Raw genomic sequence first — 16,426 nt, 5'->3', positions numbered from 1 at the left:
AGTGAGGAGAACCTGGCATCACTTCCAGATTTGAGCTGATGACAGCTGCCTCTGTGATGGTGGCTCTGGGGTGGAGGTAAAGAAGTGGCGTCTCAGTTAACATTCAGCCCCACATAGTAACAACTCCATATGTGGCGTATTGAATGCTTAGAAGGAAAGCTGTGGACATATTTTATACTTCATGATTTTATGTCTCAGGAATTAAGGAATATTCAGCTGGGTGGTTCTCCTCAGAGATTTTACTGAGTTCAATTGGTGGCATTCAGTTGGCAAATAAACTGGTCAGGAGGGTCCAAGACAGCTTTATTCACATTTACCGCACTTTAGTGGGATAGCCAGAAGACTGGGCCTCGTTGGGACTACATGCGGCCTCTTAGTGTGGCAGTTGAAATTCTTACTAGGGTAGTTGAAATTCTCACAGGGCAGCTTACATCCCCCAGAGAGAGTATTCCAAGAGAGCCGGGCAGAAGTTGCATGGTCTGTTCTGATCTAACCCCAGAAGTCTCATGGCATTGCCTCAGCCACATTCTTTTAGTAATAAGTGAGTATTAAGTCCAGTCCAGATTCAAGTGGAGAGAAACAGACTGTGCCATTTGATGGCAAAGTGGCAAGCTCATACTGTAGAAATGCATACGGGATGGGAAATATGATAGTAGCCATCTTTGAAAAATTCAGTCTGCTACATGGACCACCTGAATATGAATGATGGAAATCACCAAGGAGTCCACAGTTGTTCCTTTGCTTTAATTCTTGGTGACCAGAAAGATAGGTTTGATATTAGCAAAGACAAGGAAACTGAAAGAGGGAATTACTTTAATAAAAATGAATAAATTTATATTGGATGAGTGTGAGATGATGGCATATCCTGGTGGAAATATTTAAGTCAAAACTTGGAGTTAGGGGGTTAGTTTGGGTGGTGTAACAGAAACAGAGATATAGATTCATGAGTTGTCACCATAAACACAATGAATAGGATTGCTGTCTTTAGGGGAGAGTGTAAAAGGAAAAGAGAACAGAGGAGCAAGGACAGAGGCTTTTCGGTGGGTGTACTATATGGTTGAAAGGTACAGATGAAGGCATTTCAAGTTCATGGAATGGGGAGACGAGGCAAGGCCCAGTGTGTGGTATCTCAGCCGTTCCTCCTGGCTGTCAATACTGGATTTTAGCCAACTGTCTTGAGTTCTCAACTGTTGCTTCCAAACCAAGTGGTTCTTGATCCCTTTGGAGACATTTCAGGTCTGCTGAACCCAATGTTTTGCAGAGAACATCTTTGCAGTATGTGTGGCTTTCTTTTGTTTGGCTTTTATTTTTAAAATAAAATGTGTTTCTTTTGAATCCTTTTAAAAGCATTTTATAAGCTCCTTATGGAAAAGTTATTTAGGCATACAACATTTACAATAAAACATTTGCAAAAAGAAATCTGGACTTTCATGAAAACCCACTGAAATGCAGGCCAACTGCTGGCCACCTCTTGAACTACAGCTGCGTTAAGGAAGGAAGCACTTACAGAGATTTAATGGGTAAATAACCAAGAGTTAAACATGAGCCACATTGTTTGAATTGGTTTTTAATAGGATTATTCAAAATGTCTTCAAATGTAAACTGACTTTACTGCTAAACAATTTATGCAACAGTTCACTATTGAACTAATTAAACTAGTCACTATTAAACAATCATCTAAGAATAAATAGGAATGGGAAACACTACTTTTTTTTCTGGAAATTTTCTTGAAAGCAACAGTCACACACACATAATATATACTGAGTTAATTTTCTAGAATCTGATTTTCTCCTATGTTGCTTTTTATTTAGAATTTGATGAAATATTCATTCTCTTTAAAAAAACATAATTACCTGCCTATGCCTATGCATAATTGCTTGCTAAGCATTTGATTGGAGTAGTTAAGTGCATTGAAGTCATAATTCTAAATTCAAGTTTCTGATGAAATTCATATTTGCTTATTTATTCCCTCTATGACCTTAGCATTTTCAGTTGTTTTTTTTTTTTCCAGTGAAAATGAACAGAATCTTAAACCAAGGTGATAACCCAGGGAATCTAATGTTCATTTGTCTAACTGACATAAAGTAAAAGCTTAGGTGGGGAATAAATTACTGACTACAGTTCTAAATCTAGAAGGGAGGTTTGTGAACACTTGATATTGTTTTATTCTTCATATATTTGAGTTGTGCGCTAATTGAAATGTAGTTTAACCCACAAATATTTATTGCAATAATTATAATCATTTTCAATTGTTGGCTTGAAAACATGAGCTGACATTTAGCACTTTTTGTCATAAAATAAAATGCTAGTGCTGACTCATGGATGTCAACAATTATGGTGGACAAAAGTAATTTAAATATGTATTTAAACTTTCCTCAGTTAATTATAGCTACTACAATTCAAATTCATTTCTTACTAACAATTGAAATATGATAATGAAAAAATAACTTCCCCTACCTTACTGGGGACTGAAAGACCAAATCTCTAAAGAATATGCAGTTGAGCACAAAATAGCTATAGAAGGTAATGAATGAGATCTGGGGGAAAGTCATTCAACTCCAAATGAGAGAGAGAGAGAGGGAGAGAAAGGAGGGAGAAAGGAAAGAAAAGGAAGAAAGAATATACCATCTTGTCTAAACCTTTATTTTCATCTCCTTTGGTAAATATGTTTAAGTAAGATACTTTTTATTTCTGAGTGTCCTGTGAACCTTATTTGTAATATTAATAATTAAATAAAGAGTAACTAAATGGTGATTCGCTCTGGGAAACCACATTAATTCTTTATATAGAGAAAAGTCTTTAAATTTTCCATTTCTATAGTGGATGAAAAGGATTTGGGGGGAACTAGATGTCTTAATGTTTACATTCTAGTTTTGTGTCTTTGGCTTGTGGCTCCTGAATTTGTATCTTTAAGCCCACTCCATAATTGATTGAGTCAGGTGTTACACTCTTTCTGGAACTTTGAATACTCACTTTTAAAGTTCTCATAGGAATACTGCGTCATTCAGACACAATAACAAAGGAATCTTGTTTTTAGTAAATAACCTCTATCTCTGCTTTGTTAGTAAGTCCCAAAGTTTTTAATATTTTTTTTCTCCTTGATCTCAGGGCATGGTTATATTAAATATTAAGTGGACCAGAATGTACAATATTAGAAGTACATTCTTCTAATCACTTTTTTTAATTCACCATATTTTGCTCTTTCCCATGGCCTTCTGTGATAGGTAAATTCAGTGTAGTTTTTTGGCCATTGTTGTTATTGCCTATGCCTGTAGCTGAGGCTTCAAGATACCAGTTTAACCTTTTAGCCTGCAGTAAACCTCAACAAAATTTGATGTAAGGGAGCTTAAGATGACTACTGTTGATATGTAACTTTCTCACTATATCTCAAATGGGCAAATTATTTCTCAGGCTTAAAATTTCTCCATGCTTCAGGGTTCTCTTTAAAATGTACATGTATGCACACACCTTTCAGCTCCTCTGTCACTGTTTGTTTTAATTGAAATATTGAACTTGAACTTTGAAATGATAAACATAATACTTGACTAAAGAATGAATGGAGTGGAGAATTTAGCTTATGAAATAATTGGAGATTGGAAAAATCTCTTAAGTTAGGAAAAATAATCATACTGAATGAATTTAGGAAATGAAGATAACATTTCTCAATTAACAATAGTAATATAACTAGTCAGAACTCAACAAAAAAATAGGTCTGTGTTGCCATATTTAGGTGGATAGATGAAGCCATTGGAAAACCACTTTATAGTCAGGAAACCTGATTATTGGCATAAAATAGTCTAATGACCAATTAGTTGGGTATACAGAATATGTAATTTGATTTCAGTCTGTGGGTTTTATGCTTATCTTAGAACACTTATCCACTATAAGTGAGGTAGCCTGTGGATAGAAATTGGACTAATCTGATTATGGAACAATAATTTGTTCTACCGATCTGCTCAAGACAGCACAAAGGCCTGAACCCCGGCCAGGGCCTGGCCTGTTCATTGCCGTTACTTTTACTGGGGGCTCAGGCCATAGCACTTAGCACAGGAGGAAGAAAAGCTCATCAAAACCCCTGCCTCTTTTTTGTCAGCACTGCCCCTCCACCTTTTTTAAAAATTTTTTTTCTTTAGTTTCTACTATTTGTAGACTGTGATGAACAGGAAAAGCAGAGTGATCTGATTCCTCCCACACCCCACCCAGAACCACATCTCACTCGGATTGTAGAAGAGAGTTGAGATATACATTAGAGCTGACTTTCCGTCTACCAACTTTTTTGACACTGGGAGAGCCATTTATTCCCTCTGGGCTGCTGTGTCCTCTGATAAAATAAAGGGTTCATCCTCTTAGGGCTACTTAAGCTCCGCATTCTGCTCATTATACAAGGCTGCATTCTAGTTTTTGATTGGGAATGTCTGGGGATTTGGCGTATGAAAGATTGAGGGAAGTTGGCTGCATTGTTTAGTAAGCTTTCCTTAGAATTGGTGAACTGATCTCTTAGGAGTAGTCTTTTCTGGATTAATAACATTTAGTGAGAGTTGTTTAGGAAGAACATTGAATCCCTTGTAAGAAAGTTAGTTTTTATCATGTGCTCAGAGACTAAAGACACTTGTATTTTGTGTTAATTTGACAAGGGAGTGAAATAAAACAAAAGAGCCTTCAGACAAAAAGGACATCTGCTCTTCTAGTGGCGAGGCCCTGGCTAACAGGAACAGGGTGGCACCTCCCCAAGGCTGTGGTTGTGACTGCGTGGAGTTGGCACAAAGAACCAAGCACTGCCTCACTCAGGAACCTTTCCCTTTTCCTCACTGACCCCTGGATTGTGTGATGAGGAACCAAAACAAACAACTAGAGGTTTTCCGCATTGTTCCTGGGAACCTTGTGTGATTCCATTTCTGCCTCTGAATTCCTTCATTATCATAAACACCAGCAACTGGAGTTTGGAAACCACTTCCTTATAAAGTAATCTTTCCGTGCCGGGGTATAAACAGAAAGTTCATTGACCTGTCAGAACTCTAGGTAGGCTATTGTGTTTTCACAGGTACAGTGACTTCACCATTGCAAAGCCTTAAAGTTCCAGCCCTCCTTCTCTGCACCTGGTTTTGCAATTATTTGCCTAAGTGAAGGCACAGCAAATGTGTGTGCAGCAACTGGCACCCTGCTAGTTGGTCCTTATTTAATAACTCAACAAAATATTTCTTCAACACCTACTGTGTGCCAGGTACAGCACAAGAAACACCCTATTTGGCCACTGAGAGAATGGTGTGGTAGGCCAGAGTTGCTGTGAACCTAAAGATAATTAGTAAGGTCTGTATTTGAAACTTAACTCTGTGGACCTAAGAAAGTCATTTGAAGGAAGATCTGAACAAAGTCTTAAGGCTAGAACAAAGGTGTGGGGCCATGGTGAGCTGTTTGGGGGACATTCTCATCAGGAGCTTTGAGTACTTACAGAATTTAGGTCATTGCTTTCTTTATCTGTGCTAGGAACCCAGGTAACAATATCTCATTGAATTTCAAAGCATTTTACTAACAGTCTTTTCAGTATTAAGCACTGAGAAGTCAAGTGGTTTGTCCACAGCCACATAACTAGTTGGTGACAGACCCAGCACTGTCATCCAAAGATTTTTTTGGTACTTCACACTGCTTCAGAGATTAGCAGTTCAACAAAAGTTTATTATCACCACTTTTATATAAGAATTTGTGATAGGTAGGCATTATAGAAGATAAAATATTGGTAAAACATGGCTCTTAGAGGAACTTCCAGTCTAGGGTTTTAATTTGGGGGATTAAAAAATAAATTAGATAATTTACAAGGCAGAATGAAAGACCAAGAAAAAGTTCTAATTACTGAACTGTCTGTCCCAGGTCATGGGAAGAATAATTAATGCCATTAACAAAAACAAGCAAGGCAAGAGTAGAAGGACCTCATGGGAAGCAGGGTAATACTTTAGACATGTTGAGGAGGCTGCCCAGAGAGATAGCGGGTAGTTGGAAATGCAGGTCAGGAGGCTGAGAGAGGGATTAGTGTTAGACATAGGATAACCTGGGATTCCCCCAGCTTTTTCACACTGAAAACCCAGCATTGTGGGAAACCCCTCTGTTCCAGGTGGACAGGGACAGTTGGTTTGAGGCATTTATTTGAGAGGAAATACTTGAAGCCATGAGCCTGGAGGAGGTCTCCCAAAGATCCTTAAGAAAGAAGGGAAAAGATTATAACCTTGGATTAAATGTTGTATTTGTTAACATTTAGAAACATTGGTCATTTCAAACAGTTTCTGCCCCATGTTGACAACTGTACACACCTCAGTTATGTAACACTTCACTGGAACCTGAGCCCTATCCTGGGTTTTGAACCCTGTACTTGGTTTTGTTCTTGAATCTTGGGGTAGCATTTAGGCTACTTAGATAGGCTACTTGGGGAATTTTAGTAGAAAACATCTTCTTATAAGTGCAATTACCGTGGTGTGTAGAGATTCTGAATGTGTATGTATCTGTTTAAGGAAGCTAAGGAGCTGAGTCACCTGTGGGCTCTAATGGTAGCACTTTTTGTCACTGGACAAACTTTTTTTTATCCTTTGCTTTCTAGTCACTGTACCTTCTTTCTTTGTCAACCTGTTATTTTTTGTTTGTTTGTTTTGAATGGCACACTTAACGGAGTTGGTAAGTTATATCGGTTGTCCATTTATTCAACAGATAATAGTTGAGCTCCCCATTGGGCTCCAGGCCCTGTTCTAGGTACTAGGAGTAGGGAGGTGGGTATGACATAGTGTGTTCCGTGTATCATGGAGTTTATATGTTAAAGGACATCTAGAAAATAATAGGAAACTGTCAGACAGCAGTATGTGTTTTGAGTTATAAAGTTTAGTGGTTAGTAAAAGTCTCACTTTCCTCTTACACTGAAGTAAGCCAAAGCTTGAATGACAAGAAGCATCAGCCTTCTGAGGGAAGAGCTTTCCAAGCAGTGCGTTCAGCTATTGCCAAAGCCCTTGGTGTATTTAAAGAACAGAATGGTATAAGATGAAGTTGAGTAAGGGTGTCCAAATATGTAGGTGAACCAGGATAAGGAATTTGGATTTTTTACTCCCTAGAATTTTTTTTGTTTGTTTTTTTCTGAGAGTCTCCAATCAGACGGATATAAAAAGAAAAGATACCTTGGTAATTGTATAAACATTAATATGTATGGACTCCAGTAAGTAGCTTTCAGGTTATCAACAAATAAAGTACATATATGTGTGTGACAGAGTCGCTAGAAGAGGGGAGAAGAGCTGGGTAGGACAATTGAGGAACTGTAGGGATGTGTAAAATAAATGGAGGTAAAGTTTCTGTTCTCAGATGGTGTGCTGTATCTCTCCATGCTGTTTTTATCCCCATCCTCTTTTCCTGCCTGTCCTTGGAACCTTATAGACCAGCCTTGTGTGGAGTATTTAAAGCATGTAACTTGTGAAGCAAACACCTCTTTTTACATTGTGGATAATTCTCTCCTTTAAACCTAAAGGGTATGCTGCTCCAAGTAAAAGGGATTGCCCCCGCCCCACTCCAGCTGAAAGTCAGTAGTCTGACTTTTCTTTTCTAATGTTATAGCAGGTAAAGCTTTGCTTTGAAAAACATTGGGCTTGGGTGAGTAAGGAAAATGGAACTCCTTATAACAACATTAATATGGTAGCAGTTTGGAGGTGATTCTAAAATTGTCAGATTACCTTTTGTCTACTTTCCCTGAAATCCTCACTCCTTTTAATTTTTTTAAATGTACATGTGTTTCAGTTTCCTCTGTTTTCATCGATATGAAGGAATAAAACTCTCGCGTGTTTGTCTTGTGTATCAGAGCAGTACTGTCCCCCCTTGGTTGCCTGTGAGTCGCGTACTCTGATGTGTGATATACAGTGGTTTGGGACTGTAAGTGTGTTATTCTGAATAGCCAGGCTAAGAGTTTGGTATTTGTGAAATTACTGTTTATAGCTGTTTTCGTTGAGATGACGATGGCGATAACTGGTGATCTTGAGCTTGAGTAAACACAAATCATTTACTTTATATCAAAGTTAGGGACACATTCTGGTTTTGTCGCAAAGCAGACTCATTTTTTAATTTGTTATTTAGAATTATTTTAACAATTAGCAAGGAAAAACAAGGAAAGAGAAATAAAGGGATCATGATAAGGTAAAAGTTTATTAACAATCATTCAGTATATAAAGAGCTTTGTTTTTATTGATATTTATTTTTCTTGACCAAATAACTTACTTATTTCAATGGATTTCATTGGGAGTTGCTCTTAAACTTGATAAAATGAAAGTCTGTTTATGGGAAAAGGAAAAGATTTTCTTCCTTCTTGTGCTAAAAGCCTTTAGTGATAACAGCTTGGTAATTAATTATTTGGGAAATGAAGTGGAGGTTACACATAACTAGTTTCCTGGCAAGTGAGTCTTGATAATTTTCTGAGAATTTTGTTTCATATTTTGGCTTTAAATGTACTTCATGTTTAAAATATGTTAGTTGCTTTTTGTTTTCAGGCGAAATAATTTCTTTAGGCCAGTGGTGAGTCATTTGGTTAATGTAAGGAAAAAGTTTATTGACAGTAATAAATGTCCCCAGTTGTCCAAGGAAGCTGGAATACCTCCAAAGTGAATGAAACACAGTTCACCTCAAGTCAGTTACAAGTAGGTTTCTGGCTGAGTGGGTTTTCTTAGGATATTTTAATTCTCCAGCTAGCTTTCCATCCAGGGCACCCAGTTCATACAAAAACTGCTCTAATCCCCATCCTGATGGTAGATATCAGGGATTGAAATCAATCTGAAATATAACTAACAAAATATGATTAAGAAGGTTTTTTCTTTAAAACACTATATTTAGTAATACATTCAAAAGCTGTAAAAACATGCCTTCTGAATTATGTATAATTTGAAATATTTTTTTTACTGTTCCCTTCCTAGGGCATAGCATAGTGCCGAGCAACTACTAGGTACTTAATAAATCTTTTTTTCCAAATGAATGGATGGAATCCACTGATGGAAATAATAGAAGGTTGATAATATCTGTATCATGAGGCAGATCAAGCCAAATGTGTAACTGAGCATTTGGGGCAGGCACCTTAGAGTAATGCCTTTTTGTTAAGCAAGGACTTTGTTGTCAATCTATGTTTTAATTCTCCCTCCATCACTTATTAGCTGTATAATCTTGGGCAAATTATTTTAAGTTCTCTCTCTCTCCCTTTTTTAACTCAATTTAAAAAAATTAGCATGAAAGATTTGAACATACTCGTAAGTATAATGAGCACTATAATCAACAGTTGTGTATCTGGAGGAAGAGCATTCCAGTCAGAGAGAAGGTTAGGTGCAAAAGTCAGGAGGCACGGACTGGGTATTTAAGGAACAGCAAGTAAAGCATTTGTGACTGCAGTAGAGTAAGTAAGGGAAAGAGTTGTGGAAGATGAGATCAGAGAGGCAGTGAGGACTAGATAGGGTAAGACTTAGGGCTTGGACTTTCACTCTGAGTGAAATGGGGAGCCATTGGAGGGTTTGTGAACAGAGGCCTCATGATCTGGCCTTTTGAAAAGATTATTTTGGCGTCTGTGTTGAGAAGAGTAAAAGCAGAAAGACCACAGTTAGGAGGTTCCAGTAGCACTGTAGTGCAAGAGAGAGATGGTGATGACTTGGAGAGTGGTGGAGATAGGAAAAAGTGATCTGAATCTGGATGTAATTTGAAGGTGTAACCAACAAGATATGTTGACAGATTTGGTATTTGAGAGAAGGGATAACTCCAAGAATTTTTACCTAAGATGTATTATTCCTAGACCAGGATTGTGAAGACTGTGGGCAGAGTAGGTTTTCAGAGAAAGACCAGGAGTTCAGTTTGGGGCATTTTAAGTTTGAGATGTCTGGTAGACACCCCATTGAGACTGCTGTGAATTTACTTAACTTTCCTGAAGTATGTCCTTTAGAATTTCTTTTCATCATGTGGGTCTCTGGGAGGCAGACTTATTCACACATACATATATTTTGTATTTTTGTCTTTCTGTGTACTATTTTAGGTGTATTTCCCATAAAATTGTCTTCTAAGTTGTTAATTCTGTAGAATTAATCTTTTTGTGGGTTTTTTTGAAAGTACATATTCATTTCTAGTACTTCCAATACCTTTATTTTAATATGTGCCTGTTCTTGAGTACTGCGTGTTTTTCATAATTTCTTGCTCTTTTTAAATAAAAGGTATTCTTTCATTTATCTCTTGAGTATTCTAAAGTTATTTTAAGGTCTTTGTCAGGCTGTACCATAAAATTAAGTTTTGCCTTGGCCCGTGTGGCTTTGAGAATTGAGCTCCAGCCTGCGAAACTACGGGTCACTGGTTCAATTCCCAGTCAGGGCACATGCCTGGGTTGCAGGTTGGGTCCCCGGTTGGGGGCGTTCAAAGCAACCAATGGCGCATAGATGTTTCTCTCCCTCCTTCTCCTGTCTCCAAAAATAAATAAATAAAAATTTTGAAAAAAAATAAGTTTCATATAGAGTGAGTTTGTGTTCTAATTGTTGATTTTTTAGATTGTAAATAAAACTGACATGTTTTGAATTTTGGTTTGCTGGCTATGATTAGAAAGAAGCCTTTTTGTTCATTTACTGCTCTAGGCTTATTCGTCTATCCAAGAACTAGATCAGAGAGTGGTGTTTTGGGTCTCCCATCTCCAGTGATACTAGGGATATCACAGATCTGTCTGGTCCCCAAGTCAGTAGTCAGACTAGTTCAGAGTCTCCCTGGGTCTTTGGCTTTTCCTCCTGCTGCAGGCCCAGGCAGTTCTGGCAGTGGCCTTTTTCCAACATCCTTTCATGGGAGAGGAGGCTGCTGAAACTTGTCAGTACCTAGGAGTAAGGTAAGTTACCCCATAAGAACCGACTTCCTGGCTGTCACTGCCGTTTCTAGAGCTGTAACCCTGCAGGTCTCCAGGATCAGCACACCCGCTGCTTTGTATTTCTGTTCTGTTTTACCCAGATAATTGTCTCTTTTTTTCCTTTTTTTGAGCTCAGTTGGTTTGGGGGTTCTATTTGTATATTTTGGTTATCATTAATATGTGTTGGGGGGTTGGTCTGTCAAAATACAAACCAACTTTTCCATCTTTATCAGAAGTTCAGTTGAAACTCTTTAAAACTTGCTTTTCTCATAATAATAGATAATAATTTTAGAAAACAACTACTAAGCCCTGGCTGGTGTGTCTAAGTGGATTGAGTGCCTGTCTGCGAACTGAAAGTCACTGGTTTGATTCCCGGTCAGGGCATATTCCTGGATTTCAGGCCATGTCCCCAGTGGGGGGTGTGAGAGAGGCAACCGATTGATGCTTCTCTCACATATCAATGTTTCTGTCCCTCTCTTTCTTCCTCTCTTCCCCTCTCTAAAAAAAATAAAATCTTAAAAAAACTATTAAGAACTTACCAAAACACTTTAGAAGAATAAAGTCATTTAATCCTCCCAACAGTTTCCATTTTATGGAAGAGGAAAGTGAGACATGGAGAGGTTTTGTAACTTGTCCTGGATCACACAGCTATTTGGTGGCAGAGCAAGTATTCTAAACTAAGTAACTTGGCTCCATAGTCCGTCCTCCTACACTGTGATATATTGTCTCATCTGTCAGTTGGGGAAAATAATACCTTCTCACTGATTTGTTTGTGAGGTAAAATTAGGTGTGAAAAGCCTAGTGTTGTATCTATATATAATAGGCATTTAATAAATGTTTATTTTTCTATCCTTAGAGGCGGGCAAATATATTTTCAGTATGCTAATTTAAACAAAACTGGTAAGTGGATTTTATCTAAAATATAGCATGTTTCATTTTAGTAAAAAGGGTAGGAATTCTATTACTAAACCAATTCTCGTGTATAGCTGGGGGTGGGGCAGAACGGGTCTGGGAGAGAGAGAGAGTTAGGAAGCAAGGGACTCAGAAATAAGGTCTGCTGCCGAGTCCAAATTGGAAACCAGACAATTTAGGTATTCTGCAGAGAAGCTGACATGATCCAGGGGAATTACAGAGCAGAACAGGAAGGCCTGGATTAGATGGTAGGAGTTGGTGCTTTGAGCATTTCCCAGAGTTCCTGCGGTTCCTGGATCCTTGGCAGTGGGCAGAGAGGCCTCTGTTGAGGGCACTTTGCCAGCTTTGACCTTGCTGAACATTCTTCTGGCCTTTGTTTTCAAATTCCCCAATTTAACGAGGAGCATTTAGTCTTGGTATGCAACACTCCAGGGAATAAACAAGCCTGGTTAACTGTTTATAGTTAAATAACTCAGAATCTAAATTAGGGAATTGCCTCACAGGCATTTATTTAAGCTATTTCCTCGGTCATCTCATCTCCTACTTCCTTAACCCCACGTATGAGGACCTTCCACCATTCTGCCTACAAATCCTTCAAGGTCCAGCACAAATTCTGCCCCTTCCATGGCGCTATACTGACCTGCCCCCTTGTGCGCTTTGTGCCCAGTAGTTGCTCTAAGTACATTAGAAGCTTCAAGAAAGGAAATGTCCTTGTGAAATGTAATATTTGGAGAAAGTTTGAGCAATTTGTGTGATAGGGATAAGTGCGGAAACCATAAGCAAATGCCGAATTGGGAACATGAAGAGAGGGCGGGGCAGAAATGGGGACCAGCAACGTAAACAATCTTACCAGCACAGAAGATCTGTGTAGAAATTTGGGAAAACTTTGAAGGTTAGGTTCAAGTAGGAGGGTTGGGACCAGGTCATAGGCAACCTTTCAAGATGGAAAATGAGATCAAGATTTGCTACCAGTCAAGAGCCATCGTAAGTTCAGGGAAGGAATGGTGATTCATGGTGAGGTGGCTTACTCTGATCCCAGACCTGCCTTCGCAGATTGTTTGGTTTTGCTAGAACCTCTGTATGCCAGCTCGGTGACAGTGTTGAGGAGCATTACTGAGCTAGTATTTGTCGTACTGCTATTTTAGTGCACTTGATAGGAGAGTGAGGAAATGGGAAACTAACCCCCATCTCCTACAGTTGCTCTTCCCCCTTGCGTAGTGAATTCCTGTAGGAGACTTGACCTTAGTCTGCCGCATTATCTATAAGCCAGTCCTCCACTGCCGGTGGTCCTGTGGTGGGAAAGATCAGGTAGTTTTTAGTTACTTCACCTCTGTGTCTCCTCCTTTTTTTGAATGAGTAGATTATTTTAAAAAATGACTTCTGCTTTAATTCTCTGTTTCTCCTCTTTTCCTTGCTCAGCCATTGTGGAGTAAGTTAGCCCTAATATATTTAAAAGACAGTGAAGAATGAGCAAAAGAAGGCAGTAATCCGTAACTGTATCTTTAGCACTATACTGCTCTCAGGAATCTGGATTTCAGTTGTTGATTGGGCGACTGTGTGAGGATTATACCAAGCTGGCGATGTTAGTAATGAACTAGAGACATTATTCCGTGAAACACAAGCATTTATTTTAAATTTTAAAAGATGTAAATCCGATGATGGGAAGTAACTTCAATCCCTATAAATAAAGTGCGGGAGGATTATTTTTATGGTGAGACTTTTCAAACAAATTTTGTATATTTATATATTTATGCTTATATAAATATTCAAACATATATAAAACAAAGACTTCAAACACATGTACACATATACAGAATAATATAATGAACTGCCTTTACCTATCATCCCGATTCAATAGTTATCAAAATTTTGTCACATTCGCTTCATCTGTCCTTTTCATTGTGGTTGCTGAATAAAGTACATTCTTGGTTTGCTGTTTTCACTCCTACATATTTCAGTATGCAACTGTAAAAAAGTGCAGATACTTTTTCCACGTCCACAGTGTCATTGGCTCATCCTATAAATAATTTCTTGGTGTCATATAATATGTAGTACATAGTTACCAATTATTTGAAAATATCATTTTACATATGTTTTGTTTAAGTTGAAATCTAAACAAGGTTCACACTTTGCATTTGGTTGTTATGCCTCTGAATTTCTTTTAATTTTGTGATTCAGATTGTTGATGGCCAGTTTGGGTGGCTGAGGGGGGTTTAGTGGGAAGAAGCAGGATGAGGTGATGGATTTTAAGCCGTGCTAAAACGCAACCTTTAACATTAGAGAGTCTGCTGGAACTAGGGAGATTTGATTGTAGCATTTATGGCTGAAATAATACTTGTTAGGCCCATGTCAAACTTTTTAAAGTGCCTCCGTTGGAGTAGCATTTATATATATGTATTTTGTGCTATGCAAGACCCAAGCTAAATGTGAGTTGCTGTTTGGAATGTTAGTCAGAAACTGAACTTCTCTATCTTACACTAAAGTAGAATAAAGAAAAAAATATCCTACGTTGTCTTCAAGAGATCTAATTCTCACTACATAATAGAAATCTGTTACCTTTCTGCAGAATGTCTTCCTCAATTTACAAAACAGAGTACATTAGTTCTCTCTTATCTGCAGTCTCATTTTCTGGGTTTTGGTCACCAATGGTCAGCTTCTGTTTGAAAATATTAAATGGCAGTTCCAGAAATAAACAATTCATGTTTCAAATTGTGCACCATTCTTGGTAGCATGATGAACTTTCATGCCTTCCCATTCCATCCCGTCCAGGACATCCATGCTGTGTTTACAATACCGTAAGATGTTTGGAGAGCGAGACCACACTCACATAACTTTTATTACAGTACATGTTAACAATTGTTCTATTTTATTATTAGTTATTGTCGTTAGCCTCTGACAGTGCCTAATGTGTAAATTAAACTTTGTTATAGGTGTGTATGTATACGAAATACACAGTGAGCATGGGGTTCAGTAGCATCGTGGTTTCAGGTGTCCACCCAGGGCCTTAGGATGTGTCCCCTTGGGTAAAGGGGGACTGCTATATTTTTCCTTTGGACTTTATCTTTTTATTTTCATATGTTAATTTTAGTTAAATCCAATTATGACCCTCCTAAAATAATTGTGTCTACCACTGAATTCACTATAGGATAATATCATACAATCTGGCAGGGCCTAAGTTTAAAAGTTTTTTAAAAAATTAAATGTTCTTAATCACCCTAGAATAACACCTAATATAACAGCAGGATTTCACTTTGAGGTAATATCCAAGTAACCTCAAAGTGTTTGTGCCTCTTCCTAGATAGTGTGCTTTATTAATTCTCTGCAGGGTCTGGTTGAAATGCTTATTTGTGATAGTCCACATTTTGGGAGAGATCAAAGTGATCACTCAAACGTACTTTAAAATGTGTTTTCTTTGAATATGTGTGACGTCTGTAGATGTAGGACATGAAGCACCGTAAGGTATATAGTTGCGCTCTCCCTGCTGCCACTCTGGAGTGTGGCCGTGGTATGGAACCTCTGCAAGAGCTTGGTTAACCATCTCTGCAGAACCTTTTGAGTGTGAGTACGAGCCTAGGTATGAAAGCTTATTTTGCAGACAAGATACAGTCTTTATATGCTTTTGTAGGAACAGAATCCTTAATAGCTTCAAATCCTAAGATGCATAATAAAGAGGAAAGTAGGTGAAAAGTAGAAAGTGAGACATTTTTTACTTTTCCTCCCTCCAAATGTAAGGATATGTATTCTTTTCTAACAGTGTCAATATGGATAAATAGTTTGTACTTTTAACTTTTGGTACCTGATAATTCCAAATGTTTGCTTTATATATGCCTTTTAGATGCCCTAATGTGAGTCTGCAAAAGCTGCCAGAACAGTGGTTACGGAATGTTTTAGAGGAAATTAAATGCAGTGATCCTTCATCTAAACTCTGTGCTACGAGGCGCAGTGCTGGAATTCCCTTCTACATACAGGTACTTGTCCACGGGACCACAGAGCTGGTGGTCTTGATACTAGCGTATTCTACCCCCCTGGACATATAGGGGAGCATTGCGTAAGAGACACCTCTGCCTTTTCAGTACTATAGCATCTGTAGCTTGGTTTTAATGTGTGGACGGTATGTTCCTGTGACAGATCTGTTCTTGGAACAAACCCTCTCAGAGGTCAACCTTGTAATAAACAGAGGGTGGTATAGATTTCTGCCTGCTTATTAAGTAGACAGACATCTCTGTGGCACAGTCCTGCTCACTTCCAGGAAGTGCACATTGCTTTTTTTTTTATTAAAAAAAATAGTCTTCCTCCCATTTCAAGACCCTTAAGACTCTATAGACAACCAGGGTTAGCAGTTTCTTTTGAATCCTTCTACAAAATGTCCATGTATAAAATAATGCCAATAGCAGCTAACATTTATAAGTACTTATTTCACGTATATTATCTCATTTAATCCTTCCTCAAGCCCTGTAAAATAGGTCCTGTTATCATCTGTATATTATAAATGAAGAAACTGGAACTTAGAAAAGTTAAGGGACTTGCCAAAGGCCACACCGATAGTGAGAGTGGAACTAAGGCTTGAGCCCAGGCAGCCTGACTTCCAAACCCCTCTCCGATCGCTGTGTGCACACGAGTCTGTGCGTGTGTTTTCCATTTTAACGC

At 38.3% G+C, this 16,426-nt stretch overlaps 1 protein-coding gene across 1 annotated transcript in view; it reads left to right on the top strand.

Annotated features, from left to right (window-relative positions):
- The window catches only part of THADA (THADA armadillo repeat containing), a 282,735-nt gene that overhangs the window by 48,781 nt on the left and 217,528 nt on the right, over window positions 1-16,426 (top strand). Inside the window, exon 23 of the mRNA XM_053924401.2 lies at window positions 15,615-15,747. Within this exon, the coding sequence (XP_053780376.1) occupies window positions 15,615-15,747 (133 nt within the window). The remainder of the gene's footprint in view (window positions 1-15,614; window positions 15,748-16,426) is intronic.

The sequence above is a fragment of the Desmodus rotundus genome, chromosome 5 (assembly GCF_022682495.2).
Source record: "Desmodus rotundus isolate HL8 chromosome 5, HLdesRot8A.1, whole genome shotgun sequence".
Taxonomy (NCBI): domain Eukaryota; kingdom Metazoa; phylum Chordata; class Mammalia; order Chiroptera; family Phyllostomidae; genus Desmodus; species Desmodus rotundus.
This window is presented reverse-complemented; position numbering and strand designations above follow the sequence as displayed.